This window comes from Jaculus jaculus, chromosome 15, assembly GCF_020740685.1.
Source record: "Jaculus jaculus isolate mJacJac1 chromosome 15, mJacJac1.mat.Y.cur, whole genome shotgun sequence".
NCBI lineage: Eukaryota > Metazoa > Chordata > Mammalia > Rodentia > Dipodidae > Jaculus > Jaculus jaculus.
In genome coordinates, this window is record NC_059116.1 from 29096224 (window position 1) to 29113354 (window position 17131).

Consider the following 17131-nt stretch of genomic DNA (forward strand, 5'->3'; position numbering starts at 1 on the left):
ACACTGTGAAACTTTGGCAAGAGATTTTGGGGAAGTGAAGCAAACACTTAATTTAGCTCAACTGGACTTAACAAATACTTTTCTCAGAGTGTCTTGGGCCACAGATTTGGTTACTGACCTCATAGAACTTCTACTCGAATGCCTTTTATTGGGACAGACCTGAAATCTGAAAAATCGCTTTTCTGCTAACGTTTCTAACTTCCTGTCCTTTTCGTGTCATCAGTGATACGCCCACAAAGAGGAATATATTCCTTAACTCTCCTAAGCACTGGCTGTCCTGGGAGAGGGGAAAAAAAAACCTACCAACTAAATACATCTTCACATCTGTATCTTCACCCCAACCTATACCTTCTCACAAAAACTACCCTGCAAAACGCACAGCTCGGGTAAAGATCAAGGTAAGCCTAGTTTAGCGTGGTCTACAATTTGCTCTCAGGAAGCACAGGAACAGGAAATAAGGAAGAAGAGCACTTTGCTAAGGATGTGGTAAGAGAGCCAAACTACCTCTCTGTTTTCTGATGGACCGACCACTTTGGAATTCCCCAAACAAGAATATTCTTAGTTCCAAGGCAAATGTACCAAGGCAGGTTAAGATGGCCTGGCGGTTCCTCGCAAAGCCTGTCAGCCCAAGGTTCGATTCCCCAGTGTTCAAGTAAAGCCAGATGCACCAAGGGGCGCATGAGCCTGGAGTTCACTTGCAGTGGCAAGAGGCCCTGACACACTCATTCTCTCTTTCTCCTTGCAAATACATACATACTTCTTTACAGATTAATTTACACATCATGTCATGTCACTAAGGGACTACAGCATTTGGCTTTAATAACAGAGGATTTGGAGGTGAGTTCCTGCGTTCAGATCCTGACTCCGTCAGCACATGTAACATGACTCAGCAGATGATGTAGGCTTCTCAGTTTCTTTTTTTTCATTTTTTGTTTATTTTTATTTATTTATTTGAGTGTGAAAGACAGAGAGAGAAAGAGGCAGATAAAGAGAGAGAGAGAGAATGGGCGCGCCAGGGCCTCCAGCTGCTGTAAACAAACTCCAGACGCATGGGCACCGTTGTGCATCTGGCTAACGTGGGTCCTGGGGAATTGAGCCTCGAACCAGGGCCCTTAGGCTTCACAGGCAAGCGCTTAACCACTAAGCCATCTCTCCAGCCCGGCTTCTTGGTTTCTTGTGATGACCTTAGTAGTCAACATTCAACCACTGCACAAAAAAAGGCTAATTAGGTCACCATAAATAAAGCTGTCATAACTTCTGCCTGCCGTGGGAGAGCCCACACAGGTCCAGGCAACAAACATGCTAGGCTTGCTGGGCCACGCAAGCTCCTGCAAGGTTCCTCCTTTGCTGCCGCCGCGGTACACAGCGAGTTGGCCCACAGCTCTGGTCCAAGAGATCGCTACGCACAGAAGCACGTGGGAGGTGGAGCGGGACGGTCACTGAACTCTGACCTACGCTTACCATCCCCTGGTTTTGGTTGCTGCTTCTTCCTCCTCCTCTTCCTCTTTCCCCTTACTTTTTCTTTGTGGCACAGTGCTACAGCTGATATTAAAATCCTTACTAGTTGTTACTACTGAAAAATTGAGAAATTTATATTTCCCTAAGTCTACTTATAAGTTTATGACAAGTAAGGAAAAAAATGGATATGACTAATTACATGAAATTCTGTGGTTATTCTTATGAATTCATGGAATAGAAAAGAAGCATTCAATTCATGGGTCCATTAAGTATGTCCCGTAAGCAGTAGTAGTAAGCATGTTTAGAGTACATGCTGTCTCCCAGCTATCAATATATTGAGAAAAACATGCCAAAAAGAAACAAGGTGGAGGCCGTGCGTGGTGGTGCACACCTTTAATCCCAGCACTCGGGAGGCAGAGGTAGGAGGATCGCCGTGAGTTCAAGGCCACCCTGAGACTACAGAGTTAATTCCAGGTCAGTGAGACCCTCCCTCAAAAAACCAAAAAAAAAAAAAAAGAAAGAAAGAAACAAGGTGGGGCTGGAGGGTGCCTGACCAGATAAAGCACTCGCCTGCAAAGCCAAAGGACCCAGGTTCGATTCCCCAGGACACACACAAGCCAGATGCATAAGGTGGCACATACTTCTGGACTTCGTTTGCAGTGGCTGAATGTGCGGGTGTGCCCATTCATTCTCTCCCTCCTTCTGTCTCACTCTGTCTTTCAAATAAATAAAATAAAATTTTAAAAACATTTAAGAAATGAGGTGCCAATCCAACCTGCAAGGAAACTTTCTTCCTGCAAATCCAGTGTCCCTCTTGAAATAACTTTCATATACCACTATTTGCAGGTGGGTATACATGGATGAACGACTTGGGAATCTCATTAATAGAGCGAGCCCAGCCAATAATAGTGAGGTTGTCTTCACAGTGTTGTCCAAATCCTGCCATCTGCAAGTTTGCTTGTGAGGCAGAAAAATTTTTTCTAAAATAATTATTTCACAGGATCAAATATTCTGTGGCTATGAAGTACAGCATCTTCCCCACTGCAGGTAGATGGTCAGGTCTGACTGCCCACAGAGACCCCTGGCACAAGCAGACAGAAGACCCCAGTTCTTGCACTTGCGCGTTACTCCTCTGCTGAGGCAGCCTGCCTGGATTGCAGGCTTTCCTGGCTGTTGTCTAAACTGCACATTCAGACTTCGGAATTTTGGTACTTTGGTTGCTCAGTTGCTTCTCCAGTCTGTAACTCCGCTAATGCGCTCAACTTTGCAAGCCAAGCTTAACCCATTCACTGGGTTTTATGCTTTGCCCATTCAAGGACAGGTGGCCAGTGCTCACTGACTAGGCTGCAGCTGGTCGTGCCCAGCTGTTACATGGGCAAAGTCCCCCACACTGAAACGAGTGAACAACCGTGGGCACCTTTATCAAGAGCGGCTGGGCTCAGGGCATGGGGGGGCATCCTACTCCCACTTGCGACCTCAGGTGGCCCCTCTACAGTAACGCACGTGGTCTCATTGCCTCAGGGAGAGATACAAGTATCTACAGTGCAAAAGACCCAGGGACAACTAGCTGCGACAACGTGGTTTCTTTGGGGTCTCCAAGCTCTGAAAGGAAGCTCTCTCCCTGAGACCGAGTGTACAGAATCTTTGGGTGTAATCCGGACATAATTAGCCCCACTGAAGTGCTGCTTTGGGGGGTCTCCATACTTCTGGAATGTGTTCAGGAGCTCCTTGAAGCAGCCATGAGGAAGCCATTGGGGTGGGCTCCGAATTCTTTGGTGTGGTTGCTCTGGGGTCCCCATGCTCTTCCCCCATAAACTCAGGTGTTCTGAATGGTAGTCTCCCTAGCTGATAGCCATTGGAAATTAAAGCATCCTGGAGGCAGTGTATTGTTTGGGGGGGGGGGGCTTATGGGTATTATAGCCAGTTTCCCCTTGCCAGTGTTTGACATACTTCCCTGTTCCTATAGTTCACCTTATGTGGGCCAGGGGATGATGTCCACCCTCTGCTCATGCCATCATTATCCCCTGCCATTGTGGAGCTTCCCCTTAAGCCTGTAAGCCAAAATAACCCTCCTTTCTCCACAAGCTGCTCTTGGTTGGCTGCTTTCTATCTGCAATGTGAACCTGACTGCAGCACTCTGTAAGTAAACCCTCACCCTGAGCTGGAGAGAGAAGCATCTGAGGAGTCATCTTGACACAAATGTCTGCTTTGGAGGATTCAATGTTCCTTTAACCTCTCTCCGTGCTCTGTAAGCGACCCCAATAAACTCGTGAGTTCAGCAAACAGGTATTGATGCAGTCATACTTTGCTCTGCCATCTAAGCCCTATGTGGGATAAAGACATGTGTTTGCATCTCCTCAGGGGAAATGATGTCCGTGACACCAGTATTTACATGCCTTCTAGAGACTAGCAATGCTAAAAAAGAATAACAATATAATACTACTAGTACTAATAATAAATAATATAGTGTGTAATAAATATAACAACTATAAATAATTAAAACAATAATAAATAATATAACACTTCACAGCAGGCAAATGGTGAGGTGCCAAAGCGCCTAGAGTGGAATGGGACTTTAACATCAATGCTATCATCATTTCCTGCAGACATCAGGGATCTCACAGGGTGAAACAGAAGTTACTTGTGCTGGTTCAGAGGCCCCTGTTGATAGAGCATCTAATCTAGGAATTCAGAAAGACGCCTTCATACATTTCCATACACTAACATTCTATGGTGGCCGCCAGGTACCAACTGTCCTAGATGGCGGGATAAACAATGAGTGTGAAAAGTCCCTTCTCTTACAGAACCTACGGTTGGGACCAGAGCACATGCTCCAAGTAGAGGAAGAAACGAAAGCACAGACACTGGATGAGCCCGAGTCCCCAAGACAAGGTGTTTTGAGATGCACTGTGGTTAGTTACACAGGCGCATCATGGTCCTGGCCAAGGAAGTACACTGTCACACAGCTGTGCAGGAACAGGCAGTTCAACACTCCTGAAACTTAAAACACCCAGTAGCGGGGCAATGAGAAGAAGAAAGATGCCATCAATACTCAGTATCTGTTCCTGACAGCCAAATCCAATGCCATGATCCCTGAACTCTACTGATGGCACTTTTTGTGACATGGAGATCCAGAGGATCTCATCTACCTCAATTCCTAGACAAATTTCCAGAGTATACAAGTAATCATTATCATTTAAAAAGGGGGGACGCTGGAGAGGTGGCTTAGCAGTTAAGGCACTTGCCTGCAGAGCCTAGGACCCATGTTGGACTCCACAGATCCCATGTAAGCCAGATGCACAAAGATGAGGCAAGCACAAGGTTGCATGTGCCCACTAGGTGGCATAGGAATCTGGAGTTTGACTACAGTGACTGAGGCCCTGGCATGCCAATTCTCTCTTTCTCTCTCTCTAAAATGAAAATAAGTAAAATGATTTTTTTTTTTAAAAGTGAGTAGTCCCAGTGATTACCTCTGGATCTTTTTGATTCTGGAAACCAGGTCTAAAAGGATCTCGTCTTATGCCGCCCTCGATGTATCTGAAATTACACATGATTACTGACATATGTGAGGGCGGGGCCCATCCAGAAGGGCTCTTATGACGGAGGAACAGATGCTTTCTCCAGGAAGGGAAGCTGCCCTCTGGGCTTGTAGTGAGCCTTGTACACCGAAACATCTCGCTTATATTAGCTGGTACCTGCCGTGTCCTTGCAGCCAGCTAGGCACTTCCCTGTGACGTGTCTCCGTGGGCCAGAAGGAGCGCAGAATCAAACTGTTCTTCGAGAACACTCGAGTATCTAATATGCTTTGTGGAGAGGACTGCTACTGATCACGAGGCCTCTTTTATTCTTTCTACAGCTCAGGGAATTTTCCCAGGGCTTTGGGAGCACAGATGATGAGGGCCACTTCTAGGCCACAGCCATAAAAGCTGACATTTGTCAGCTTCCAAATACTAAAGCCCTTCAGTGACCGCAAGTATATTCGCTATGGTGGCCCTGGAAGTTACATGTGGAAGATGGTGGTACCAAGGGCAGACTGGGTCTGTGAAAGACTGTGTGGAATAGAGCAAACCTCCCTCTTCCATCTAAACACCCAGGATCTGGTCCCCAGTTACTGTTGAGTAAGCAACATCTACTTTTCAACTTCTGTTTCAGTCACCGAGTGTTCAAGTTTCTGACAGAGGCTGACCTATCTCCACTGACATATCTGGCCAAATGTATTCGCGGGATTTCTCTGTTTACTTTTAACTCAGTCATCCAGCAAACTACACCACACTCTCAGAGAACGAAAGTGCTTTTCCTTCATAGGAATGTGTTTTAGTTAATCCAAAGCCTAATGATCATGCAAAATGCAAGAAGGGCCCGGCAACCATCAGCACAGGTGGAGGAGCAAAGGCCTGAGACGAAGCTGGTCTGGTGCGACAGAAAGGGAGGGTTTCCAGAACACACTGCACGCAGACCACATTTCTACTTTCCATTTTCATAAGAGAGTGGGAAACAAGAACTTTATGTGATTCTGCCCCAACCCACCACACACTTCTGAATTCTATTAACTACAGAAAATAGAGCCATCAGTAATGTATGAACAGACCTCAGTGAATAAACTGTTCCTGTTACTGGCCCAGAATCCATTTCCCAGAGGTGCCCTCTAAGCCATCAGGGCAGATTTCAGAGGCTCTGGGCATGTAGAGCCATTTGTGATGCCAACTAAACAAAACGCAGCCCTCCGGCATCGCCCACAGTCCTGGGGGAGTAAAAGGTCAGTGTTCCACTGACCCCCAGAGGTGCTGGGCTCATGTGAGGAGACGGAAGAAAGAGTGCAGAGCTGGATCACAGAGGGCTCTCTCCTAGAGCCAGAAACCAGAGAGGGATCCGGAGAGGCAGAAGTGGGATCCTAAATGGCCACTGGGTTCCCTGTCACACCCTGCTCAGAGATGATCCTTGTCCGAGTTAGCATTTACCTTTCCCTGCCGAGGACAGCCCTGCACACCTGTATACAAATAGGTGCACACCCACCAAACACATGCAAAACAATCTGGTATGTAAACATGTCATCTTCTGTGTCCTCAGGTAGGGGCTGAATGCCCACTCTCTGACCTCCCACAGTGGGTGTGCGGGCTCTGTTGTGATCTCAGGTGAGGGTCTCACAAAATCACGACAGAGCACTCAGGACCACATCTTATCTCACACATTGTGCTGATATAAATGTGATGGCTTTCTGTAAGAAAGAAGCAAGCTGCCTACTGTCAGTGATTATGGTCTCAGAGTGAGTACCAGTTAGTGTTGTAAACTTAATGCATGCTCAGCACACGTTGTTTAATGGGAGGTTAATCATAATACAGCCGGTTCCCTAAAAAGAGTGGTGAGTTAACGCTCTGCTTCCTACCCTGGAGCTGAAAGGGAGTGGTCTGGGGAAAGTGAGCAACGCAGGGCTTTGTCTAGGATTTTATTAGTGACGCTGATTTGGAAGGAACTAGAGCCAGAGATCACAGAAAGTGATAGGGTCTGCCTTCAGCCAGGCCCCCGGGCCAAAAGGGCAGTGAGGGACACTTACTAATGAGGGGAATTAAACATTCCCTTGATAAGCAAGCCAGGCTGTTGCTAGCAGCCAGGCAGATAAAGAAGGAGCCTCACCCTGTGGAAAAAGACCCCGCTGTATGCTGAAACTGCGCGTCCTACAGCCAGAAGACCTGGTGGCTATAATGCACCTCTCAGAGCCTAGGGAGGGCCTCTTGCAAAGGCAGTTTCAAACTGGCCAGATGGGTCCTCTGACCATCAATCCTACTATGCATCCCACAAAGAGAAAGGCCCAGAGGTGTTTCTCCCCAGAGACCCGCACTATCTGTTCTTAGGAATTCTTATTTGTTAAAGAAATCGGTGACTTTGGCACAGCACTTCAACGGAGAGTGATGCTAATCGGTTAAGATAAAGGCTACCCTGCAAGACTGCTTCCTTTGGTTTCTTTCTCATCACTGAGCTGCCAGGGAGAAGGGTGCTTTGTCTCAGCAAGAAGAACAAGAGTGCTGGCTATGCCGGCTTCAGGATCATCCTGAGGCTGCTGCAAAAGCCGCCCTGTTCCTTGCATTCACCTAGGACATAAACTGACCTTTTGGACCTCCCAGTCTTCTAAATGTGGAGAGATAAGTTATGATCAATTCTTACTCAAGAATTTTAGTCAGCAACTGCAAAAAGCACCCCTTATAAAGCTCTTTAAAAAGCCTTTAAAAAAGCCAGGCGTGGTGGTGCACGCCTTTAATCCCAGCACTTGGGAGGTAGAGGTAGTAGTATCATCATGAGTTCAAGGCCACCCTGAAACTACACAGTGAATTCCAAGTCAGCCTGAGCTAGAGCGAGACCCTACCTCAACAACAACAACAACGCCTTTAAATAAAGGCTATATTGTATGGGGGCTGTGGAGATGGCTCTACTGTTAAGATGTTTACCACACAAATATGAAGAGACATGTTCGTATCTCCAGCACCCAAATCAAAGCTGGGGACAGTGGTAAGTGATGGGTGGTCATCCCCATGCTCCTAGCTCAGGAGGCTGAGACAGGAGGATCGCCCAGGGTGACATAGCTAGCTAGTGCAAGTGAACTGGTGAGCTCCAGGGCTACTGAGAGATCCTAGTTCAATAAGTAAGGTGGAGAGGGATCATGAGGAAAGGAAGACACCAGCACCACTCTCTGGCCATCATAAGCACCCCCCCACACATACACATATACAAACATGCATGACACATGCATACACATCACACACATGCACATACAAAAAAGGCTGTTGATCTGATATATCAAACATACCAGACCTGTGTCTCACTGCACAGCCATTACTTCCTAAGTAAATCACAATCTCCACTCACACCCTTAGCAATGCACATGGTCCCTAGAATGGTGTGTTATGAAGAAGGACTAACTTCATCTCACATGTAGCAATGCACTAATTCCATTTCCAAGGCCCATGACTGAAAGATCTCCAAAAAAGTAAAAACTAATAAAAATTATGAATCCTATTTCACTGCCAAACAGTGTTAATGTGTTCTATAAAGAAAGGGAATTTCTAACCGGGAACCAAGTGAAAGTATGGAAAAGAGAATCCAGTGTACTTCAACAAAGCCAGTCTTCTCAGGAACTGCATATTAGCTTTAAGATTTAAAGAGCATATGCTTAGAAAAGGAAGTAATGGGATTGAATATACTTAGAAAGCAAGATCATTAAATAAATATTTTATTTCTTAAGGACAAGTCAAAAGGATAAAAGAAGATTGTGGTTGTAGAATTTACTTTTCTCTAAACATTAGAAAACAACAGTAAATTAAGCAACACGGTACTGGAACAAGAACAGACGCCAGAACCAGCAGTGAAGAGCGGAAGCAACCCCTCCCCCGACCGTGAGCACGGTCGTCCATCTCGAAGTTCACAGTGGGTGGAAACAAGAAAGGCCCATATACCAAACAGAAAATCCATTAGAGACAGGTTACAGTTGTGACTGGCAGATTCACAGGCAGCTATCACAACCATGTAGGGACAATGACAGAGCTTCTCTGAAATCATTTGGAAATCATTTGGTGGGGAGGATTCACAATCATGGGGCAGATCAAGTTTCCTTCAAAAGAACACAAAAGCCCTAAGTAGACTACGTTCCAATCAAATTAAAAATCTCCTGCTCATCATATATATATCATATATATATATATATATATATATATATATGATATATATATATATATGTACACACACATATACACATATACACATACACACACATATATATAATACACATGTATATACACATAAACACATATGTATATATACATATATAGTATATATAATTGTACCATATATAAGTATATATATCAACTCAGTAAGAATGAGACAGATGACCCTATAGAAAAGTAGAAAAGCAAGCTGAACAGAACCTTCCTGAAAGAAGGCATCAACCTGGTCAAGAATGATTAGTTGGGTCAGGACTATTTAGAGGTGCTGGACTCCCAGGAGCCCACGTAAGCCCAGATGACAAAGGAGCACGTGAACAGCTTCCACAGCCAGCCCTGGGATCCCCACAGGTCAGTGTGGAGGTCAGACACTAAGTACTTAACGCACACTGTCTATTTACATAAAAGCCAAAAGGTAGGTACCATCAGATACACTGACCTCGGTAATGCTGCACTCTTTTTATTTATTTATCTTTTTTTGAGGTAGTGTCTCACTCTAGTCCAGGCTGACGTAGAATTCACTATGCAGTCTCAGGGTGGCCTTGCACTCATGGCGATCCTTTATACCTCTGCCTCCCGAGTGCTGGGATTAAAGGTGTGCGCCACCACGCCCGGCTAATTCTATACTCTTAAACTTGAAAGAACACCTCCATCCTCTAACAGAATACCTACAGTCTTTGGCATAACATTCACAATCAAACATCAAGAATAAGTCAGGTAGGTGAAAAGTTTTTGACACCATGGGATAGCTGAGAACAAAATGAAACCCACCTTCACGGAAATACGGGATCAGACAACTCTTTCTTTGACAGAGAATGAGAAGAAGAAAAGAGGAACCAGCCATGAAAAACATGAAGACAAATCACCCAACCTTGGCAGGAAAATTTAGTGGCCAGCAGTGGACAGGTGTGATGGATATGAACCCTATGGAACTCCACCTACCATCACCTCTCGCCCACAGGCCTCTGCTTCATGTTTGAGGAGGTTCACCAAGCCCTGCGGGCAGGGTGGAGAGCTGGCATGCTGAGGAAGAAGTTTGGATTTGATAACTGCCAGAGCAGAGATGGAGGTGTTCCACTGGAGCGATGGTGTCAGGGAGAAATCTCTTGTAGGACAGGGATACAGATGAGTGTGTGGATTCCAGAAGTTAGAGTGGTACACAGAGAGCAATCAGGCTAGCAATTCCTGTATCTTGTATGTTATTTTGTTAAGAGAGGAAATTGGGATGACTGAAAAAAATGTATTATGTAATTTTTATCACAATGACAACTGTGACAAAAACATAGAATTTTCTAAATTTTTCCATTTTCACAACAGTCCAGGACACAAAACATGTTAGGCAGCTTCCCTTCAATATTTGAATTTTGCAATTCGAATAAAAACACAGCCCAAGGCTGAATATAAGCAGACGCTATCAAAGGAATTTTGTTGGAGAGTCATAACAGAAAGGCCTGAGGCAGGTAAAGGCTCCTGACATAGACCAAAGTGCCACCAAAGTAGCAAGAGGTTACCAGGGCCCCACAGAAAGGCCAGTACTTTAACACAACACAGAGAAAGTTCTGGAAAAATTAATAGGCTAATGAAGAAGTGAGTAGAAAGCAATACATTCATACATATAAGTTTGTGGGGACCAGAACATTCCAAAGGTCAGGGAAGGAGAAGCTGAGAATTTATGATGACAATGTTAAATAATCTTCATAAACTGCTTCATGAATTTTGCACACACACAGCATCAAGTCCAATGTCTTCTTAAGGACTTTCTTCAGGTTGGCCCACCATCCTTCTACCCCCACATTTGATGATGGCATTTGCCGAGAGGAGAAGTGCTTTGCCCGGTTAACCCGGGTTATGAAGTAGAGCAGAATCAGGACTGGGATGCGTGTCTTTGATTCTAGAGGCCAGGTTTTCTTCTCTCGGCTACGCTCCTTTCCTTACTGGCAAGTGTCTCACCACTGGGACTCAAGAATCAACTCAAAGAGATGAAGTTGCTGTAAAAAAGAAAACCTTTCCTAAACTGCGAGAGTACCTTACACAACTTTTTGAAAGATTTATGTGACAAAGATTCAGAGAGGAGACACTGAATACCCTGTGTATACTCTGAAGGCTGAGAACTTTGGGTCTTGCCTCTAGATACCCACTTATGTGCATCATTTAGAGATTATGCTGTGTGGCCCTACAGATATCATTTTTTAAATAAGTTTTCTTAGCATCCTTTATTTTATTTATGCGAGAGAGAGAGAGAAAGGGAAGGGTTTGAGAGAGAGAGAATGGGTACACCAGTCCCTCTAGCCACTGCAAATGAACTCTAGATGTATGCACCCCCATGTGCATCTGGCTTACATGGGTTCTGGGGAATTGAACCTAGGTCCTCAGGCTTCACAGGTAAGTGCCTTAACTGCTAAGCCATCTCTCTAGCTGCCTTCATATCATTATTTTTACATAAGTATCACTATGAGATGGTTTTAGGTTTACACTTTGAAAATAATAAATAATGACACACACACACACAAATAGCAAAGGTAGAAAGTTTACAAGATTCTGTGATCAACACACCTTTGCTGTCCTTTAATATGCCCAGGAGAGTAGAAGGATAAATTAATAAGGAATTAAGTCAAATACCAATTTTAAAATCCAAATACATTTCTATGGAAGAAACCCTGGGATATATTTATAGAGCCAATTTAATGAGTTTGTATTCAGAACAGATTTACGCACTTGAATAAAGTTTTCAACATATTTTAAGCATGCCTCTCTTCTAAATGAGGAGGTTGAGACATGGCAAACCAAGGCGGGAACCTGCAGTTACAAACTCGGTGCAAATCACACAGCTTTCCGAGAGTGCGCAAGAGAGAGCGAGCCCCAGCAGCCGCCTAGAGATGAGGACAGGCGTGAACATGCTCTGTGAGACGAGGAGGAGTCATTTCCTCACTGCAGCAATGAAGAGAAGAAGAAAGTTACGTCTTTGATTTTATTCAAGCTAGCAAACCGATCGACATTCTCCCTCGCTGAAGACGGAAGGCCGTGAAAGGCGGGATCTACTCGGACGACCACTCCCGATACGTATCAGAGAGATGGGCTATGTTCATTTCTTCCAGATAATTTCAAGAGAAATCATAAAGGTGGTTGAAGCTGTGACAGCAGGCAGACTTGGATCCACATCCAGTATCTACCTCCCTACCTGGTATATGACTACGGAATCCCACTGAGGCTCGCTGTTCTATGGCACAGTGTGGACATAATCCCAGTGGCGCCGCAGGTTTCAAAGATGTTGTGAGAGATAACATTTAATGTCCATCAAAGGCCTAGCATGAAGGACAGACTTTAATAAAAGTTAGCTCTTCTAGCATCTAAAAGGTTGCTTCTGAGCAGAGAATTCTCTTTGCTTCCATGTTTTGTGGTTTTCTTTGTTTCCATTCTCACGCTTGCTCTCATGAACGTGTGCATGTCTGTGTGCACGTGGAGGCCACAGGACAACCTTGGGAACACCGTCCACCACTTCTCTGAAACAGGGTGTCTCCCGGGCCTGGAGCTCACCAAGCAGGCTAACTAGACGAGCTAGCGAGCCCCAGAGACTCCTTTTTTTTTTTGCCTCCTTAGGGTTCAGGTTATAAGCAGGTGCCACCATGGCCAGCGTTTTCACATGGGTTCTGGGGGTAGAAATCAACTCCTCATTTTTGTGAGCTAAGAACTCCTGTCCTCACTCCTGAAGTCATATACAATCTCCAATGTACGAGGTGACACAGAAGTCCACATTGTCAGCAGAAAGAAGAGAATTCTGACACCCACCATCATCCAAGCTCCATGACAGACACATACGTGAAGTCATGCTGTCTCGGACTTCCACTATTTCTCAATCATGTTCATTCTCTCTCTCTGTCTCTCCCTCTGTTCTTCTGTCTCTAATCAATCAATAAATTTTGAAAAGACTGGAGAGATGGCTTAGTGGTTAAGGCGCTTGCCTGTGAAGCCTAAGGACCCAGGTTCGATTCTCCAGGTCCCGTGTCAGCCAGATCATCACATCAGCACATCATGGCACAAGCATCTGGAGTTAGTTTGCAGTAGCTAGAGGCTCTGGTGTGCCCGTTCTCTCTCCCTCCTCTCTCTCCCTCTGTCTCAAATAAGTAATTAATAAAGTCTCCCTTGCCCACTTCTGCATCACCAGGATTCAAGGCGTGCTTGGAATAATGAATGTGTTTGGTCAGTGTTTGCAAAGTGAACAGGTTTAGTGCTTATTTGACCATTTATATAAACATTCAAGGCCCGGTACAGAAGCTAATTTTGTTTACAGTTTGAATATTTCATAGAAAATAAAACTGAAGGAAAACGGTACAAATATAAGTAAAACTACATTCAACTCCTAATTTTCTTGAAACAGTGATTTTTTTTCCCCCTTAGAAAATAAATACGGCAACAACTGGCAGAACACAGCACAGAAAGCTCACCACGTGCCCGACCATGTGCCAGCGGGGAAGAAATCTGAGGACTCTCCCTGTCCTTGTTTCAGTACCGTCTCCGCCGTTCCCGCTCGAGGATCTGTAACACCCTCTGAAAGAGTTAAAGCGCTGCTCACCTGATCTTCCTCTCCACCACCTTCTTCATCGTATTTTAAAATGTTATCTCGCACGTCGTCTTCTGGGTCAATTAAAAGCTGCTTGGCCTGGCGCTCCTTATCCCGGCGTTTCATCCACACCACAAACATCAGAACGAGAACTGGACAGGAACAGAGGCACACGTCATCATCCCGAAAGGCGAGCCTGTCTAGTCATCATCGTCTCTTGTGCTAGTAACTCGTACTTGGGTATTGAAGGCCCACGATGAATTTCTTTGCATGCGTGGGCGCACACAGTATGAAGGTCACAGAAGCACGTCAAGCATTCTCCTGTGGTGTCTCTGCCTTATTTCCTGGAGACAGAGGGTCTCTCACAGAGATTTGCTGGGTTCAGCTGGACCGGCTAACCAGGAAGCCCCGGCAGTCCCTCTGCCTCTGCCCACCTCAGCTCTGGGGCTGAAGCATGCAGAACCACACAGGTTTTTCACATGGGCACGAAGTACCAAACTCAGAAAGCACTCTTACGAGCTGAGCCACCTGACCAGGCTCACATGATGCATTCTTTTCACTCTCTTATCCATTTCTGGCCTTACTCTGACAATGGCCAGCGTTTTCACATGGGTTCTGGGGGTAGAAATCAACTCCTCATTTTTGTAAGCTAAGAACTCCTGTCCTCACTCCTGAAGTCATATACAATCTCCTATGTACGAGGCAGGCCTTCAGCACCCAAGTACGAGTTACTAGCACAATGCAAGACAGCCCTGGGTCTAGAACATAAACACCTGGATTCACGTCCCGGGCGTCCCACAAACTTAACTGGGAGAACATCCCCCACTTCATGACACACTGCTGGGGAAAATTCTATTTTCTATATTCTCTTTGGCTTGCTAGAAACTAGATGTCCTGATAGAAAACTTCATGAATTCCAAAGACACGAAACCGCAGTACCTTAAACTGTGACCCTGTTTTGTTCACACCAAAGAGCCATGATTATACTCCTCCCAGATTCCCAGATAACGGCTACTGCTCCTTGTGCAGGGACAGGGGCTTGCTTCTGTGACTCGTACGGGAAATGAGAACTGGATCAGTAATTGGATACTTTCATTGATTCATTTATTTATTTTTGTCTCCCAGAGGCTCGTGTTCTGCGTTTCCTCCCTGCCCAAGCTGTGAGGCTAGGGAATTAGCCTGAGCCCTGAAATCACACCAAGCTTTTGTCCTTTACATTCACTCATATACCAGGTCTGCGACCATAAATTTTCCCCGAGTTGATGCTAAAAATCAGCGTCAATTCATTTTCCTTCAAAACGCCAATGTCACTTTGTCATGCCTCAATCCATCATCCCTAAGCCTGTCTTGATAAGGCTGGCACACAGGGCACGTTTCCACTGCAAGTGAACCGCACCTCTGAGCGCACACCTAGGAATAAACTCCACAATCGGAGGCTATCAGTTTACATCCTGAAACAAAAGATTTAATGACTCCTATTTGAGCACATTTTTATTATTGGCCATAAAAGTAAATATCCTCCTTTTAAAGCCAGGTACATGATCTCATTTGCCATTGTTCCAGGGCTAAATCTAGCAACTGGATTATTAGTATAGCATGCAGGCTTCAAATTATAGCTAAAGCCGTCTCCACACAGGAAGTAAAAAATGCTCAGCCTTCTATAGTAATTGCTTAGGAAAAAAAAAAAAAAGGGACAGAATTCTAAATTACCAGAACACTTGTAAATGGAGAAAACATAAAAGAAATAGCCAACATTTTCCAGAAAGTGATCGGTGCACGGCGTGATCACACAATAAACTTCGCCCTGGCCACTACACAACAATGAAGCACTGGACCCAGGCAATTTGTCCCTTTAACCTGCATACTCAGAGTGGTTCCGAAAGCACTTTTCAGTGGTTAATTTCTTGCATTCCTCGGGAACCAAAGACTGCAAATTGTCTTAAAAAGGAGCAATCCCTTAATCTACGCTTATGCTAAAGATAGACGATTTATTGAGCGCTGTAATCATTTCTATTATCAAATGTGCTGCGTGTGAAGTATGATCTATCACTCTTTCGCGCAGCCCTTCAGAAACCTTGATCCTCGCATGAGCGGAGCAGGTTGCTGACTACACTTTATATGTGCCAGGGAAGGAGGCAAAGCAATATCCATATTTTCCCAAATCATCAACTGTGTGCTATAAATTCACACTCAAATCCCAAGTGTACAAATTTAGGACTGTTTGACAGTTTTCCACGAAGAGGGTTTTCTACAGCTTCCCAAGCAATCAGCATAATAAAATGCCAAGAGGGGACAGAAGCAATGTTCTGGGTGGCTTGCTGCGAACATGCAAGTACTTACAGCAGTGGCAAGAGGCATGTGGCGTGCATGCATGTGTGTGCGTGTGAGAGCAGGTGCTTGTGTACATGCGTATGGAGGTCAGAGTCTCCTCCTTGTTAAGGGTCTCTTGTTTTTTAATGTCTTTTTGTTTATTTTTATTTATTTATTTGAGAGTGACAGAGAGAAAGAGGCAGATAGAGAGAGAGAATGGGCACGCCAGGGCCTCCAGCCACTGCAAACGAACTCCAGATGTGTGTGCCCCCTTGTGCATCTGGCTAATGTGGGTCCTGGGGAACCGAGCCTCCAACCGGGGTCCTTAGGCTTCACAGGCAAGTGCTTAACCGCTAAGCCATCTCTCCAGCCTGTTAAGGGTCTCTTAATGAGCTCACCGGTTTGGTTAGTCTAGGTAGCCAGGATGTGTTAGGACTGCAAGGATCTGTCGCCACGCCTGGCATGCCTTGTGTCGGTGCTGGGGATTCAAACTCGGGGTCTCATGCTTGTATAGCAGGCGCTTTACTAACTGAGCCGTCACCTGGCTGCCTACGAGACTGACTTTACGATGCAATATGAACTTAGTTGCTTTGCATACGATTGGCAAGATGATGCTCATAGATTTAAGAGACTTGTCCGGCGATTTTCTAAGGCCACGGCAGGAAGTGCCTCGCTGAGTGTCCTAGGAGCGGAAGTTAAACCTGTCACACTCACCGAGGAGGATGATGATGCACAGCAGAATGGCGATGATGGCGCCCGTGCCGAGCCCCGCCCCCACAATCCTGTCCACGTCTGTGCAGTCTCCGTTAGAGTCACACTGGCAGACTTTCACGCGGAGGACGGAGATGTTGGACTTGGGAGGATTCCCTGAATCTGTGATTATGATGGGGACTTCATAGATGCCAGCTTCCAGAAATTTTATCTTTAAATTAAGTTGAGCAAAATCACCTATATAAAAAAAGGGGGGGGGGGAGAAAATGAAGTCTATCAGTTAATAACTAACATGATGAAAAGTAACCCTATTTTTTTTTTTCAGAATAATTGCTTTAAATAAAGCAGATCACAAGTATGCTTCATTGTGAAGAGTTCTAGGTTT

General features: G+C 45.2%; 1 protein-coding gene across 1 annotated transcript in view; it reads right to left on the minus strand.

Moving 5' to 3' along the window:
- The window catches only part of Cdh2 (cadherin 2), a 239467-nt gene that overhangs the window by 19859 nt on the left and 202477 nt on the right, over window positions 1–17131 (minus strand). The window contains exons 13-14 of the mRNA XM_004654849.3: window positions 16750–16983; window positions 13738–13877 (exon numbers count right to left, since the gene is read on the minus strand). Of these exons, the coding sequence (XP_004654906.1) occupies window positions 13738–13877; window positions 16750–16983 (374 nt within the window). The remainder of the gene's footprint in view (window positions 1–13737; window positions 13878–16749; window positions 16984–17131) is intronic.